Source organism: Myxocyprinus asiaticus, chromosome 9 (assembly GCF_019703515.2).
Source record: "Myxocyprinus asiaticus isolate MX2 ecotype Aquarium Trade chromosome 9, UBuf_Myxa_2, whole genome shotgun sequence".
In the NCBI taxonomy this organism is placed as follows: domain Eukaryota; kingdom Metazoa; phylum Chordata; class Actinopteri; order Cypriniformes; family Catostomidae; genus Myxocyprinus; species Myxocyprinus asiaticus.
In genome coordinates this window covers 8,208,832-8,225,860 of record NC_059352.1, presented here as the reverse complement: position 1 = coordinate 8,225,860, position 17,029 = coordinate 8,208,832, and the positions used below count along the sequence as shown (strand labels likewise).

Sequence of the window (17,029 nt, the reverse complement as noted above, 5' to 3'; positions counted from 1 at the left end):
CATAACAATGTGTTGATGCCTGATTTCAGTTTTACATTCTAGATCAAAGCTTTAGTGTAAAAATAAAACAGAAAATACAGTGTAGTTTTATTATATTAACCGTCATGTCTGTTATCAGCCATAACTTAAAAGTAATTCTCCTAGTCAGCAAAAGTTTTTATACGGTTCATCCCAAGAAATTTCCTTCTAGTGACATTGGTGTCCATCCTTGCCGAAGACTAGAACTATTTTCAAATAGTGTTTGATATTTTTCATTTGCGATGCCGCAAATACACAGAGTCAGATAAAACAGATCTGCTTTCCTTTAAATAATATGACTCATCTGCTCCAAGTCCATATAACAAGATGGAACCTCTCTGACGTTGATGATGATGTCAGTGTTTGAACCACGTTTCGCACAGTAGTGGTATTCAAATGCAATCAGTCTCAACTCTAATAACAAATGTTCAATTGGATGCCTTAGCTATCTAATGCTTCTTAGGTCTGTTGGATAATTGGATTATTTGGTGGATTTTGAAAACATGTTAATTTACTTGATTTAATATTGAATCATATCTGATTTTTTTCTGTCCCAGGAAGTTCATTTGTTGATCTTGACTTTATTCTATAGACAGTTCTGACTGTGTGGCTCAGTTTGCCATCTCTGCTAAAGCCCTGGCTATACTTCCATTTTGACGCGAATGCTCGGCGTCTGCATACAGTCGAACGCAAGCCTGTGAAAGTATACTCCATATAACTGCCACGCATACACAGGCGGGTGGCGCATGCACGCTACGACTGCTATGAGACACTGGACTTTCTCTTCAGGAGTTTAGACCCATAAAGATGTCTTTATATTCCTTCAGACTTAAGTTATATAAATGCAGGTATCCACACCTCCTCACACATACGCTCTTGACTTGCACAGCCACTGTTGTTGTTTTTACTGTCGTCATCTGATGTTTAGCGGTGATAACATCATCTAGTACTTCTTCGTGACAGCAATGGCTCAAAATGTAAGTGTTGCCACCTTGTGGATCCATTAATAAGTGCAAATAACTCCATGCGCATTCTGCGCCTTCAAACCGCGGTTGGAAAAATCGGGCTGCACGCATTCAGTGCTCAGACACTCTGCTGATGACGAGATTTGAGTAATGCATCCTGACCAAAGTATACTTTGGACTTAAGTGTTTCTACTTTCCGTAGACACATTTTTTTAAACACGCACACTTTTCAGTAACAAGTTTGTGTATCTATATGTGTGAGGCTGCAGGTATTTGGCTAATAATAATAATAATTATTATTATTATTATTATTACTATTAAATAATACTTTAGTAATATTAAGTAATTAAATAATTATTATTATACATTTAAATAATTAATAGTAATAATATTATAATATTGATTATAATTAGTCATAATTAGAAACACACCTAATTTTTTGTTGCAAATACAAATTGCTTAAAGTTGTCTCTACATTTAACTGGGATTGGAGAAACAGTTTTAATAATGAAAAAATTACACACAGCACCTTTAAATGCATTACCCAAGTGCTCTTTGTGTAGGATGGAACCCTTTACATAACTAGAGATATTTTTGCAACAACAGTTGTTGGTCTCTGGGACCTTTGAGAGTTGTCCTAATAACTCAGCTATTTTGAAATCTCTAAACCTCTTAGAATCCCACTGATGTTTAATTGCGCTAATTATTCCATGTTGTTTACAGTGTTTTGGGATTTCTCTCCATGGTAAAAAGTCTGGTCTCCGTCAATATGTACAATAGTTCTCACTTGCTCACTTTTTCTTGTTTGAGCAATATTTGAAATGAAAGATGGAAGGTACACTAGTTATTAGGATCCCTGTCTCTTTTTGGCATTTATCGTCGTGAATACATCATGGATTTTGACATTTATCCAAACCTATGAGACAAGCCTATGGCATCCACCCATTGTCTGACATCATTGTGAATCTGGGTTGTGAAGTTAGGCCGGTTGATGGTTCAAAATCCACTACTTGTAAATGGGACTTGACTCTGTCGTGTACAGCCTTTATGTCCACTGTGTAAGAGGACTGCTAACTCGCCTTTTGTATTATATTGCAGTTTTAAATAAGTTCTAAAATTATTCACATTATGTAATGCTTATATTAAGTTATTTGACTGCCAGTAATCAGATCAAATCGTGAGCTGCCTAAATATTCCCACCTCTATAGGAATAGTTATGTCTTGTCCCATCCTGGTACACTTCTGTGGATATAATTCAAAGATCTTCTGTGGATATAATTCAAAGATTACCGGGTTTACTGGGTTTACATGGTTATGACATGAGTTGAAAGATTGGATATTGCACAAGGGAGTTACTACGCAATCCTTAAGCAATACTTTCAAAAGATTTTGGTAATTGTTCATCTACTTTAGTACTGTACAATTGGCCAGTAGGCATTTTCCTTGTCCCCCTAAAATTTTCGTGTATACGCATTACTGTAAGCAAGTCAAAATAATTTTCTTCAGTAATAGTAACTGGTTTAAGATGTATTGAATCCTTGAATCACTGAACTTCAAGCCAGATTTGGTTCATTATGGTTGTGCAGTTATGGTTTATTGTTCCTCTGTTCCCTCCTGACATGATAATATCATGTTATGTTATGATATCAATTATATTGATTACACTTGTTGATATCCACCCCTGACTCAGAACATTTGCTTTGGAACTTCTAAACCACTAGTGGTGTCTGGATTTTCTCACTTTTTCTCTCTCCATTTATACTTTACAGTTAACTCTGTGGGAATTCTGAGGTCACTTTTCGTAATTAATGATGTTTATACCCAGGAATCTAGTTAATTATGCAGTGGACTTACTGTCTGCAGTCAGGAGTTTCATTGTGGTTTTTATTTGAGATGACCATGGCCGTCACTTAAATTCACTGGGCCTGGGATGGGACAACATCATTCCTAGTTGTCCTCCCCAGACGATGGCCCTGGAGATGACTGCTCAAGCTGTGACCACAGAAGTTTACTCTGATTGAAACAGTGTTCTGTTACTATATGTAGTATACTGTATTAAGACCGCAACAACAGACAAAGAACAGTAAGCGCAGACAGCACGTAAAATGTGTGCAAAAGAAAGGTTGTGCCAAATGTTGTTGCAAAGCAATCTCCTTTCAGGGAGGTCAAGCAAGCCCTGAAGGATTCTGTATATGGACTTCCCTCAGTTTTAAGCCCCATCCACACATGCAGCGACTTCCAGTGACAAAGCGGCATGATCTCATTCATTTTTAATGAGAGTTGGCGACATGGGTGACAACAACCATTGGCAATTAGATGTGGGTGTGTCAGGCAACTTCAGAAAGTTGAGAAAAGTTGAACTTGCGCAGATGAGGAGCGACTTTCGGTGGCGACAACTACCAATAGGAGGGAAGATGTGTTAATGGAGTTCATTGTTTTAGCCCTGTTGTTAATTTTTTCAATTTATAGTTTCATAATGTACCAAGTTAGAAGGTTCCCTGTATAATTTACAGCATTAGCTGAGAGAGAATTTATTTAAGCAAAGTTGACATTCTAACTGAAATGTACCCAAAAGAATCAGAATCTAATCAAACCGTTTCGAAATTGGAATCGAATCAAACTGGGAAATCTGTATCGATAACCAGCCCTGAGACTAGAGAAATCAGAATATTTGCACAGTGTTTGTTAAGAATATTACTGAAATGAATAAGAACTGCACAAATAAATCTGTTTAAACCTCTATAGATACACACAAAAAAAAAATTATGTTGGTGCTGATAGCGAAATGCCATTCCTTCAGATCATCCAGAGAAATGTACTTGGAAAAATTGGGACTGACAAAACAGGACATTCCCTATCTGTCTCAACCATCTGTTTTTAGTTTGCAATATTGTAGGCCCTTGATTGCCGCAAATGGCACACAAAACCAGAGTGAGGTTTTAACTAAAGGGGGAGTTGGCTTGCACCTCCTATAAGCTTGGATGTAGTAGCCACATCTGAGAGAGCCTTTGAAATTAAGAGATCATTTGTTTTTAATGAAACTTAGCAAGTAGTTTTCTGTAATCATGCACATGTTTGGCCTCCAATGTAAATAAGACCCTTTGAATCCGTATTTTGCATCTTTAAAAAGGGCCATGGGGGGTGAAATCGCACATCAATGCTGATTTGCACAGTGCCAGAGCCCTCACGCGCCAGACGTAAGAAAGTGATCACTGTAACTCATGGTAACTGCTCTAAATTAGGTTTTGCTCATTGGAATTACATCAAATAACATGGCGGTCTTTTGATAGTGATGATGGCGCTGTAGACTTGAACTTTCTCAGACTTCACACCTGGTTTAAATTAAAGGCTGAATGTGTTATTATCATGAAACTTGCAGGCAGTGCAAGTTTGAATCTGGCTTGCAACATTACCCAATCCTGTTCCTTCCTTGTCTGTCTCCCCCATAATTTATTGCCCTCTATGCACTATCCTGACTATAATAATGGGGAAAAGGCCAAAAAAATAAAAAATGCATTTGTTATTGTGTTTTCAGTGATGCTACAGCCATTCGACTATGATCCAAATGAGAAAAGCAAACACAAGTTCATGGTACAGTCACTTCTGGCTCCGCCTGATATGACCGACACCGAGGGAGTGGTGAGTACTGATCCAGTTTATTATTGTCATTCTTTACTTAATGCCTTTTGTAATACTGAACTTTTTATTAGTTATATATTATTGTAAACACAGTTATACATTATAATACATTATAATATTAACCTGTTAATTTAATTAACCATGATTATGCCTTTAAAAAGAGTAAAAATGCATTAAAATGCTTGATTTCATGAGTAATCATGTAATAGAATACACATGGATGCTGATTGGTCAATACAGCGTTCCACCATGCTAAAATACACATAGTAACAACAACTATGATGCAGACCATCGTTTCACCCAGCTAGCATATAACATTGTGCAGCACCCGTAGTGAACGTGTTCTGTTTATATGTCAGGGACTGTATCTTCTAGCAAAAGGATGGCATGTAATGAATTTGCTTGATAAAATAATCTTAAAGGGGTCATGACATATATATATATATATATATATATAAGTTTGCATACCCTTGGAGTAATTGTAATATATGTACCATTTTTAAAGAAAACATGAGAGAGCAGGCAAAACACATTTCTTTTATTTCTTATGGGATTCATATTCAACTGTAGGTTGTAACAGAATGGCACAATCATAAAACAAAACATGGCAACAAAGCAAAAAATGAAATGACCCCTTTATTGGATAATAAAGTCTGCATACCCTTAGTTCTTAATACTGTGTATTGCCCCCTTTAGCATCAACGACAGTGTGCAGTCTTTTGTAATAGTTGTCATGAGGCCCCAAATTCTTGCAGGTGGTATAGCTGCCCATTAGGGCTGAAACGATTAGTCGACGTTATCGACAACGTCGACAATAAAAAAATTGTCAACAAAAATGTTCATTGTCGAATAATCGTTTGATTTTAACGTAACGTAAGATCATATGAAACTCCAATGATTGCACACAAGAGCAGCACTGCAGCTCACACCTGACTGAGGAGAGGAAGAAAACACATCTCACAGTCCAGACGCACTCTAAACTTTCCAAACAGCTTCAGGTGATGTAGATCGCAAAGTATGAGGGAATTATAATGCAAAAATACAAAATAAGTAAATACAGAAGCACTCTTGTTGTGGAGTAAGCAGAGCCGGAGCTGACGCACAGCTTAAGCAAAACTTGCGTGTCGAGCGTCTTTAAAGGAAACACCCCAGCGTTACATCTTTAATGCAGTTCTATTTAATGCGTTATAGCTTTATTAAAGTTAAAATAATAAGGAAACTGGCATTTCTCTGTGCGGTCAGCGCCTTTTCTATGAGTTGCGCAAAGTGTCCCGATCTAAGGGGGAGAGATTGAAACTGCACCCGGCTGAGGTACACTGTTGCAGGGACACACATCCCTCGAGTGCGCGCGTTTAATGCAGCTAGATTATAACGCGATGGCAACTTATTGAATCATAATATGTGTCACTGTGCATTTCTTATCGTGAAGAAAATTGGCAAAACGCAGCTTTATTAATAAGAGAGTTTTTTTGTGAGTTAAAGATGGATTGAAGTGAACAAAAAGGTGAGAGAGGGTAGTCTTCGCCCCATTATACACTGCAAAAAAAAAATACATTTTTTATTTGTTTTTGTTTTGGCTTGTTTTCCAATATAAATATGTAAAACTCCTTTAAAACAACGTACATTTACTTTAGCAGCTATACTGCAGAATATTTTTTTTATTTTTTTTTATCTGAGAATGTTGAATATAATATTAAAAATACAAATATTTTAAAATATCTAAATATAAGATGTTTAGACTTGCTTTTAGAGAATAGATCTTGAATATAAGTGTATTTTGTCTTTACTGCGCTCGCAGAAGTATAACCAAGTGAAAAAATTATATACTATTATATACAAAATACACTTATATTTAAGATACATTCTCTTAAAGCAAGTCTAAATATCTTATATGTTACTTCTCAAGTAAATGCATCTTGTTTTAAGGATTTTTAGACAATTTTAAATGGAAAAAAAGACAAATACACTTGATAACAGTAGGATTATTTTGTAGTGAAATTTTTACTGAATTAAACATAATAAAAATTATTTTTTCCCTTTAATTCAGTGAATGTCATTTAGAGGTATTTTTAAAAGATGATTTTGAACTCTTTATTGTTAGCAGCACGTTTAATACAACCTTTTAAGTCGAGGCACAGGCTGAATAGTCAGTTTAGAGCTAATGATTAATTGTTGCAATAATTGCCCGAATAGTCGAATAATCGTTCTAATAATCGTTAGATTAGTCGATTATCAAAATAATCGTTAGTTGCAGCCCTACTGCCCATTCGTCTTGGCAAAATGCCTCCAGGTCATGCAAAGTCTTTGGTCGTCTTGCATGAACCGCACGTTTGATATCTCCCCAGAGTGGCTCGATGATATTAAGTTCAGGAGACTGTGATGGCCACTCCAGAACCTTCACCTTTTTCTGCTTTAATCACTGGAGGGTCAACTTGGCCTTGTGCTTAGGGTCATTGTCATGCTGGAAAGTCCAAGAGCGTCCCATGCGCAGCTTTCGTGCAGAAGAATGCAAATTGTCTGCCTGTATTTTCTGATAAAATGCTGCATTCATCTTGCCATAAATTTTCACAAGATTTCCCGTGCCTTTAGAGCTCACACACCCCCAAAACATCAGTGAGCCACCAACGTGCTTCACAGTGGGGATGGTATTCTTTTCACTATAGGCCTTGTTGACCCCTCTCCAAACATAGCGCTTATGGTTGTGACCATAAAGTTCTATTTTGGTCTCGTCACTCCAAATTACAGTGTGCCAGAAGCTGTGAGGTGTGTCAAGGTGTTGTCGGGCATATTGCAACCGGGCTTTTTTGTGGCATTGGCAACTCGACCATGCAGCTTATTTTTGTTCAAGTATCGTCGTATTGTGCTCGTTGAAACAACCACACCATCTTTTTCCAGGGCAGCCTGTATTTCTCCTGAGGTTACCTGTGGGTTTTTCTTTGTATCCCGAATAATAATTCTGGCAGTTGTGGCTGAAATCTTTCTTGGTCTACCTGACCTTGGCTTGGTATCAAGAGATCCCCGAATTTTCCACTTCTTAATAAGTGATTGAACAGTACTGACTGGCTTTTTCAAGGCTTTGGATATCTTTTTATATCCTTTTCCATCTTTATAAAGTTCCATTACCTTGTTACGCAGGTCTTTTGACAGTTCTTTTCTGCTCCCCATGGCTCAGTATCTAGCCTGCTCGGTGCATCCACGTGAGAGCTAACAAACTTATTGACTATTTATACACAGACACTAATTGCAATTTAAAAAGCCACAGGTGTGGGAAATTAACCTTTAATTGCCATTTAAACCTGTGTATGTCACCTTGTGTGTCTGTAACAAGGCCAAACATTTAAGGGTATGTAAACTTTTGATCAGGGCCATTTGGGTGATTTCTGTTATTATGATTTAAAAAGGAGCCAAACAACTATATGATAATAAATGGCTTCATATGATCACTATCCTTAAATCAAATATTTTTTTTTTTTGCATGATCAGTCATATTTTCAAAATCAATGCCAAAATTTCACAATTTCTGCCAGGGTATGCAAACTTTTGAGCACAACTGATATATATATATATATATATATATATATATATATATATATATATATATATAAAATTGTATAATATTCCCTGAGGTCCACTTATTTTTTTATTTTTTATTTAATTTTTTTTCTCCCCAATTTGGGATGCCCAATTCCCAGTGCTCTTTAAGTCCTCGTGGTGGTGTAGTGACTTGCCTCAATCCGGGTGGCGGAGGACGAATCTCAGTTGCCTCCACGTCTGAGACTGTCAATCCATGCATCTTATCACGTGGCTTGTTGAGCGTGTTACCGCGGAGACGTAGCGCATGTGGAGGCCCACGCTATTCTCCGCGGCATCCACACACAACTCACCACGTGCCCCACCGAGAGCGAGAACCACACATTATAGCGACCACGAGGAGGTTACCCCATGTGACTCTACCCTCCTGACACGCTATATTCCATCACGTTCATTACGATCACAAAATTCTGGCTTATTAATAGTTCCTAGAATATCAAAATCCACAAAAGGAGGTAGATCCTTTTCCTATTTGGCTCCTAAACTATGGAATACTCTCCCTAACACTGTTTGGGACACAGACACACTCACTCAGTTTAAGTCTAGACTAAAGACTCATCTATTTAGCCAGGCATACACCTAATTTATCCATCAACTCACAATTAGGCTGCTTTAGTTAGGTCTGCCGGAACCAGAAACATCTATCATGATCTATAACTCTGCATAAAATTGAATGACATCTTTGAATGACATTCCTGCTTGGTGCCGGACTCCACTGCTATGTGGCTCTGAGTGATGACGACTAAATGCAGCTGGTGCTAGCCAGACATCACCTCAGTCTTTTACGATGGACTTCAGAGGATGAACTGATGCCAACTCCAACTGTAAGACATCAGATACTTCATATGCCACTGCCTGAACCTTGGACCTAGGATGGACCCCAACAAACCTCACCGAAATGAGCTGCCGCTTGAACTGCGATGCACCTCATTGATCTCTGACTGCATCACCTTTGTCTATTGATGGACTACACTCTTGAAATGGAATACATAGACTATCAATTAATTGCCAACAAAAGCCTTCATCAGCGAACTAACAAGGTTCATCTATGTGATCTTCTGCAGTTAATCCAGGATGGACTTCAAAGACATTAGTCATTAATCTTACAGTTCATAAAAACTTTTTATTTTATTTTTTTTATTATTTATTTTTATAAACACTGGACCTTAAAACTTACTTTGTTTACTAATATGAAACCATGACTTGCACTGCAAACAAATAACTAATATTGGCATTATATTCATGCTGTTAGCCAGAGGGGAACTGGCCCCCACAGTGAGCCTGGTTTCTCCCAAGGTTATTTTTCTCCATTAACCAACATCTTATGGAGTTTTGTGTTCCTTGCCATAGTCGCCTACAGCTTGCTCACAGGGGTTCTAAATACAAATATTATTTAATTATTTAATTTGTATACACAATTTACAATCATATTTAATCAAACTACACAATGACGACTAAGACTTTATAGATATTACAGTTTCATTTTTTGTTAATGCATGATTTTCTGTAAAGCTGCTTTAAACAATGTGTGTTGTGAAAAGTGCTATACAAATAAAAATGACTTGACGTCCCATATTTTGGGCCAAAATGAAGACGTCCCTTACAAAATGCCTATTGTCATATATTGTAGTGGCTGAATGCTGTAAGGGGATTTTAATTACAACTGTTTTCTAATGATACTTTTCAGTACTGAATAAAATAAGCATTTTACTGTATAAATACATATACATCTGCATCAATAATGTCCATCAACTTAGATGAAAATCTTTCAACTGAGCTTGTCACAGTACCTTAAGGGATTGTCTTGTCTGCAAAGGATACATGTATTGCTGCCTAGGATTTTTGCCTTAAAGGTACAGAACAGCCAACTATGATGCCTAACATTGTTGCCTACGTAGGCAGCTCACTAGGTTTTGGAACCGAGGTCATACGTTGTGTTTGTTGGGATTGTGAACATATGCAAGTGCGTGGAATTGATTTTTTTCTCCTCTCATGCAGTGGAAGGACGCCAAGCCTGAGGATCTGATGGACTCCAAGCTGAGATGTGTCTTTGAGATGCCCACTGAAAATGAGAAAACAGTGAGTGGTTTTTCTCTGGTTATCTTTGAGCAGGCATTTTGTAGCGGTCATTGTGTGAAATGATAATGACAGCAGCCATGATAACATTCCTGATGCCCTGTCCAAATCCACACGCACAACTAAAACATAGATACAATGACATTTTAAAGTACTTGAAAATCTTAATGGGAGTGCCACTGCACATAAATGGATACAAACTGATAAAAAAAAAATAGTTTGTTTTTAAAACAAATGTAAAAATGCTGTTTTTTGGGAACAGTTTGTATCTTTTGGTCTCTTCAAGGATTTTATGAGTTTGAGGACTCATTTTCATACATGTTTTCATGTTTACAATTTGTGTTTGTATGTGTGAACCTGATTGCGGCCACAGCTTGAAATGGACAGCAATAAGATCCCCTCCAGTCTTTCAAAGTCAGAATCGTCCACATTGTCTATGAAGTCTATGGCCTCCAGTCTGGATGATGGAGAGGTAAAGAAAATCATGGAGGAGTGTAAACGGCTGCAGATGGAGGTGCAGCGACTACGAGAGGAGAACAAACAGATCAGGGTGAGTTTGTGTGTGTGTTTTTAAACCAGTCATATGGAGTTTACTAGTGATTATGTGGTCTTCTTATTTATTTAATTCTAATACTTATTATTGTTAACAATATTTCTAAATACTTCAGAGAACAGATACTGAGTATTGGCCTATGTACGACAAAATCATTTATCTTTTAAAAGTATTATGCCTGGTTTTTGTGCTACTTTACCATTTCAGCCTACCTAAAATATACTATATGATATAATGTATGGTTTATTGATGAGCCATGAAATGCAACAAGAAAATTGTCAAATTCGTGCTTAAAAGCTTGATATTTTATATCACATTATGGAGTCTATACTAATATTACATTATATGCATAGATCTTCACATTAATCTCATGAATGTATACTTAAGTAAATCACTGGGGGGAAGATAAAATATATCTTCTTTTGAAGGTCTTTTAAAAGCATTTGTTCGGTAACTTTGTGTGTGGTCACTATTTAGTGCTTGCTCAGTATTGGTCCTAACTAAATTTTCGTGTGATCGGATTGGTTTAAAATTATGGGAATATTCCGCACAGAAAATATTTTAACACAGAAAATATTTTCAACTCTTCCCTCGTTTATTTACCAAAAAATAAAAAATAATAATAGTTACTATAAAGCACAATGAAGACACTGTTTCAAGTATAGCCACAAGACATAACCATTACACATGTTAACATTATTTTAGTGTAATAAAATTGCTTACAGGGTTTAGCTGCGTTGTTTTGTAATGGCAACAAAGTTGTAATTGGATATAACTTTACACAGGTAAGTACGTGATTTTATCACACTAAAACAATGTTAACATGTAATGGTTATGTCTTGTGGCTATACTTTTGGAACGGTGTGTATTTTAATATTTGTGGACTGGGCCCTTCCATTGTAAGTGCCTTACTGTAACCACAATGTAGATTTTTTTTAAATTAACAAATTAACAAAAATTGACTGTTAGGGTTAGATAAACATTTTAAAATTGTCCACAATAAATGTTTACTAATAATTTTAGTGATATTTTCTCATTTGCTCTCTTTAAAGGGATAGTTCACCCAAAAAGGAAAATTCTCTCATCATTTACTCACCACCATACCAAGCCAGATGTGTATGACTGTCTTTCTTCTGTAGAACACAAAGATTTTTAGAAGAATATATCCGCTCTGTCGGTCCATACAATGCAAGTGAATGGGGTCCCAAACCTTGAAGCTCCGAAAAGCAGCATAAAAGTAATTCATAAGACTCCAGTGTTTTAATCCAAGTCTTCAGAAGCGATCGAATCGGTTTTGGGTGAGAAAAGACTAAAATGTAACAACATTTTCACTATAAATCTAGGCATCAGCAGTCTCCTTGGCAACCATAATTTCAAGCTCAAAACACCTAGCACAATCTTGTGCTCTGTGCATGCATCAAGCACTAGGAAGTGTAATCGAGCTTGAAATCATGATTGTTCTTAGAGACTGCAATGGCAACATGTACAGTGAAAAAGTTTACATTTGGTCTGTTCTCACCCAAAATCCATTAGATCACTTCAGTAGACTTGGATTAAACCACTGGAGTCTTATGAATTACTTTAATGCTGCCTTTAAATGCTTTTTGGAGCTTGAAAGTGTTGGATCCCATTCACTTGCATTGTATGGACCTACAGGGCTGAGATATTCTTCTAAAAATCTGTGTTCTGCAGAAGAAATCTGGGATGGCATGAGGCTGAGGAAATGATAAGAGAATTTTTATTTTTGAGTTAACGATTCCTTTAAATTATATATAGATATCTGCATCTACCATTGAACAACCCATATCGGTTGACCGCTACACGTTACATTTGCTCTCTTCACCATATTTTTTAAATTTGTAATAGCCACAGGATGGTGACTGTGTTGACAGACAGAATTAAAGACAGCCTGCTCTTACTCATCAGTGCTGTATGGCAGAGCATGTAAAACTACAGCTGGGGACCATTACTGCTGGAGTAGAAAATCAGACTGTGTTTATTGCCATAGATGGAAGTATGTTTAATGAAAAGAGCACAGGGCCATGAGGACAGCCTTTCATAACTCTCCAGATCATGTCTGTGATCTTATTTTCTCTTGATCTATCTCTCTCCACTTCCCCCCTCTGTCCCACCCCTCAGCAGGAAGATGATGGTCTGCGGATGAGGAAGAGCACAGTAATGTCCGCTCCGCACTCATCCCAAGCGGTGAGAGTGAAGGACGAGGGGCTGAGCAGCCGGGTGATAGCGCTCATCGTGCTGTTTTTTGTTGTGGGTGTCATCGTAGGCAAGTTGGCCTTGTAAAATCCAACAGGCGAGTGCTACAAGCATGCGTTGGGGAAGAAACAAATACAAAACAGACAAGTAACCAATGCAGAATTCGTTTAATCCGAATGCCATATCATTTGGGTAGTTTTGGATTAGCGAGGTGTGGAAAATTAATAAAGAGATCAAGGAATTTCATCAATGTTGTGAAAAGGTAAAAAATCTTTAAAAAAAAAAAAAAAAAAAAATCTGACACAGTTTTTGCCTCAAAATTGTGCAATCATTCTGGTCCTCTTCCTTAACAATTTCTGATGCAATTTCAAATGGATCACAAATGTCATCGATTTTAACCACTCAAAGTCTCGTAGGGATTTTCTAACACCAGACAGTGCATTTGAGTTGTGCTAGAGTGAATGTTGTTTTATCACGTTTTTTTGTTTTCTATGGAGGCGAAAAGCTGCAAATTTAATCTGTATACAAATGCTTTTAAATCTTCAAAGTGTCACATGTGCATTTAATTTAATCATACCCATACCTCCTGCATTAAAACGGCAGTTCAGGGAAGTGTACTATCAATAGAACAGGCCTTCTAGTATCTTCCCTGTTGCTAAAATAACATGCAGTTTGTTTATTCACTTCCATTCAGTCCAACAGATATGAATGAGTACCAAAAGGTACTATGATTTAAAATATATTTCCTCTGCAAATTAGATGTGCTAGAATTTTGCAAGCATAGGATTTCACTTATTTCTCACGATCTCACTGTTTCAGGCAATTTATTGTGTTCACTTGCACTAGACACTGAGAATTGAACGCACCACGTTCAGGATACGTATTAGACCCAACTACAACAGAGTCAGCGAATTTGGGTTTTCCAACTGACTTTTTTGAGATACGTGTTGACTTTTTAGGTTGTTTTTAACAGTTTAACATCCTGATTTGACAATGAGGAAATGGACTGTTAGTGACTGATATTTCAAACTGCTGTTATTGGGGAAGTGTTGGTGAAACCATTTAACCATTGAGCCGATTACCATCTTCAAATGTAATTTGATGCAATTTCTCTGTGAACTGATCTCGTAACTGCTGTGTTAAGTTAGTAATGTTTCTGAAACCATTGCTTCCAATGAAGGTTAGCACAGACAGAGTTCCCTGTCATCAGGATCAGATAGATTCACACTTATTCTCTTTTTCTTTTGCTAAGGGATATATGCTTGAATGCATGGCTCTGTTGAGAGCAAAAAAAATAAAATAAACCTGAAGCTGCTCCATAGGTGAAATCTCCTTTTCAGTCCCTTTAGCACACCTGAATTTCCATCTTGCTTCCTATAAATCTGAATTAATTTATTGATCAAGATCTTATGTAATAGTGCAGCTGCTAAGTGTAATTTCTGATGCGCCAAGTTCAGACGTTCTTGTACATAACAACTTGTTGAAGGTCTCTTTCCCTATGAACTTTTTAGTTGAAGATATCACGAGGAGAGTTAAGTTTACCACCTGGCCCATAAACACTAACCCCTTGTCATTCTATCCTCCTGAAAATAAGCAAAGCAACATGTACTCACCCGTATGTTATTCTTACCCTGTATTTTTCCATTCTTCTATGTAACAAAAGATGTTAGCCAGAATGTCTGAGCTGCTCTTTGCCATGCTGTGAAAGTATGTGGTGGTTTAAACTGTCAAGCTCCTAAAAGTAAAAACACACGCCATAAAAGTAATTCATATGACTTGTGCCAAGTCTTCTGAACCCATACAATAGCTTTTTGTCAAGAAAAGTTCACTGATAATCTTCCTCTCTGCCCTTGCTCTCAGATCTCATTTTCGGTCACAACTGTTAAAACTTATTGTTGCAATCGGTCATGTTACATGAGAATGGTGTCAAACCTGCTGTCTGATGGCGCCATTTTAAAATTCATAAGCGTGAGTGAGATTTGTAAGCTATGGCAGAGGGGAAGATTATCAGTGAATAACGAATATGGCATAATATAGAAGTCGTTCGGACTACTTTTATGAAACTTTTTTGCTGCTTTTTGTCTATTATGCTTGAATAAAAAGAGCTGCTCGTACTTTCCGCCTTACATCTCCTTTTGTGTTTCATGGGAAAAATAAAATTTTACAGAGTTTGATCAACATACGTTTTTGAAGAAATTATGACAAGTTCATTTTGGGTAAACTGTTTCTTTAAAAACTGAAACACTCATGCCCTAGAGGTCTGTTGTGAGTATTGCATCTCTTGGATTGTAGCCATGCCAAACTACACCTCATTTTCCTATAAATGCATGGCTTCAATATGCCTTGTCAGTGGTCTGAAAGTGTGAACACACTGGTTTATCTCGCCGCATAAGGCTTTAAAAACACTCCTGACTTTTCTCCACTGTTTTCCTGAGCCCTCTGTGTCTTTCTTGTCCTGTAAAGTGTTGAAATGTTTCATTTTATTTAAGGTATGAATAAAGCTTTTATTGCACAAAACTGTTTATATTAAGAAATGCACTACATTATAAAGAATGTCATCTTCCCATGCAATGGTCTGATCAATTTTTTCGCAGTATGTGAAATAGCAGAAATTACATCAGTGAGGAGACTCTTCCTACAGGGGACCATTTTGTGACCTGATGTCTATTCGTGTCATAGTTTGGTGTTGTGGGGTGTCTTTTACTTTAATGTTACTATTTTTCCCCTTTTGAAAAGCTTTGGTTTCAGTTAATCATCTTATTGCCGACATTGAATTTCTAAGAACAGAGGAGCTTATAGAGATGGTTCACCCAAAAATTTAAATTGTCATCATTTACTCACCCTCATGATTTTCCAAACATGTATGACTTTCTTCCATGGAACACAAAAGTAGACGTTAGGTAGAATGACAGCGTCAGTCGCCATTCACTTTTATTGTATGAAAAAAAGATGCAAAAAAAATAATGGTGACTCGGACTTAACATTGTGCATAACATTTCCATTTCTGTTCTACAGAAGAAAGTTTGTCATACTGGTTTGGGACAAAACCAGTGATGACAGAATTTACATTTTTGGGTGAACTATCCCTAATGTAAATATTGTCAAATGGCAAAACTTTGCTTTGTAAGTAAATTTAGGAGATGTTCAGGGTATAGTGATTTTTGGACTGCAGTTTATGTATAGTTCACCAAGGAGTATGATTGCCATGGAAAAGGGAGGGCTTTGGGGACCTATCAGCCAGTCAGCTGGCTTATAATTATACTTACAATTATTATAATGCCCCAAACCTTCACATATGATGTAAACATGAAGGTGACCATTTTGTATGTATATAAATAAATAAAAGTCTAAGATGAAAATGTTGATATTCCTAGTCAAGTAGTCTATAATGGTATTTAAAGAAACCCCAACTTTGTTGGACTATGTAGCATCTTAATAAATGAAATCAATAAAGCCCCAGACCAAACATTTTGTGCTGTCTCTTCTATCCGGTTTCAATGTCTTTGATATACAGTGTATTGTGAACATTTTTGGGTTGTATATCTGATATCTAATGTTGTAATTTTTTTGCCAATGACAAGCGCAGTTAACACTTCATCTTAACTACCTAATTTAATATCTATTTTGAGGGTGTATTTTTTTGTAAACTAGAAAGTGATTATACAATATGATCTTTACATTATACATATTTTGTAAATCAATTTAGTTTTAAATTTTTTATTATTAAAAATTATATTCCAACTAGAAATGGATAAACTTGCTGTTTAGACATATTTCTAATTGCAGGTTTGTGGACCTCATTTAGGTTTTTTGCTTTTTTATTTAGGAAAAATTCAGACCAGAAGTATGTTGAAGCAGTTATACTGAAACATTTTATTTTTATTAAGTACATCTTAAAGTACACAATTTAATATTACATTCATTACAACATATTTATTTAAATTAAACTCTCTCTCTCTTCTATATACATATA

At 36.6% G+C, this 17,029-nt stretch overlaps 1 protein-coding gene across 3 annotated transcripts in view; it reads left to right on the top strand.

Moving 5' to 3' along the window:
- The window catches only part of vapb (VAMP (vesicle-associated membrane protein)-associated protein B and C), a 30,022-nt gene extending 13,500 nt beyond the window's left edge, over positions 1 to 16,522 (top strand). The window contains exons 3-7 of one of the 3 annotated variants that reach the window (XR_007898076.1): positions 4,519 to 4,622; positions 10,212 to 10,292; positions 10,663 to 10,839; positions 12,982 to 14,879; positions 15,052 to 16,522. Coding sequence is in view for 2 of the 3 variants with exons in the window: in XM_051706506.1 (XP_051562466.1) it covers positions 4,519 to 4,622; positions 10,212 to 10,292; positions 10,663 to 10,839; positions 12,982 to 13,143 (524 nt within the window). In the remaining variant the exon portion in view is untranslated. Of the gene's footprint in view, positions 1 to 4,518; positions 4,623 to 10,211; positions 10,293 to 10,662; positions 10,840 to 12,981 lie in introns of all 3 variants that reach the window. The other 2 variants (XM_051706507.1, XM_051706506.1) reach the window with 2 other exon arrangements.
- Positions 16,523 to 17,029: the final 507 nt, after the last annotated feature.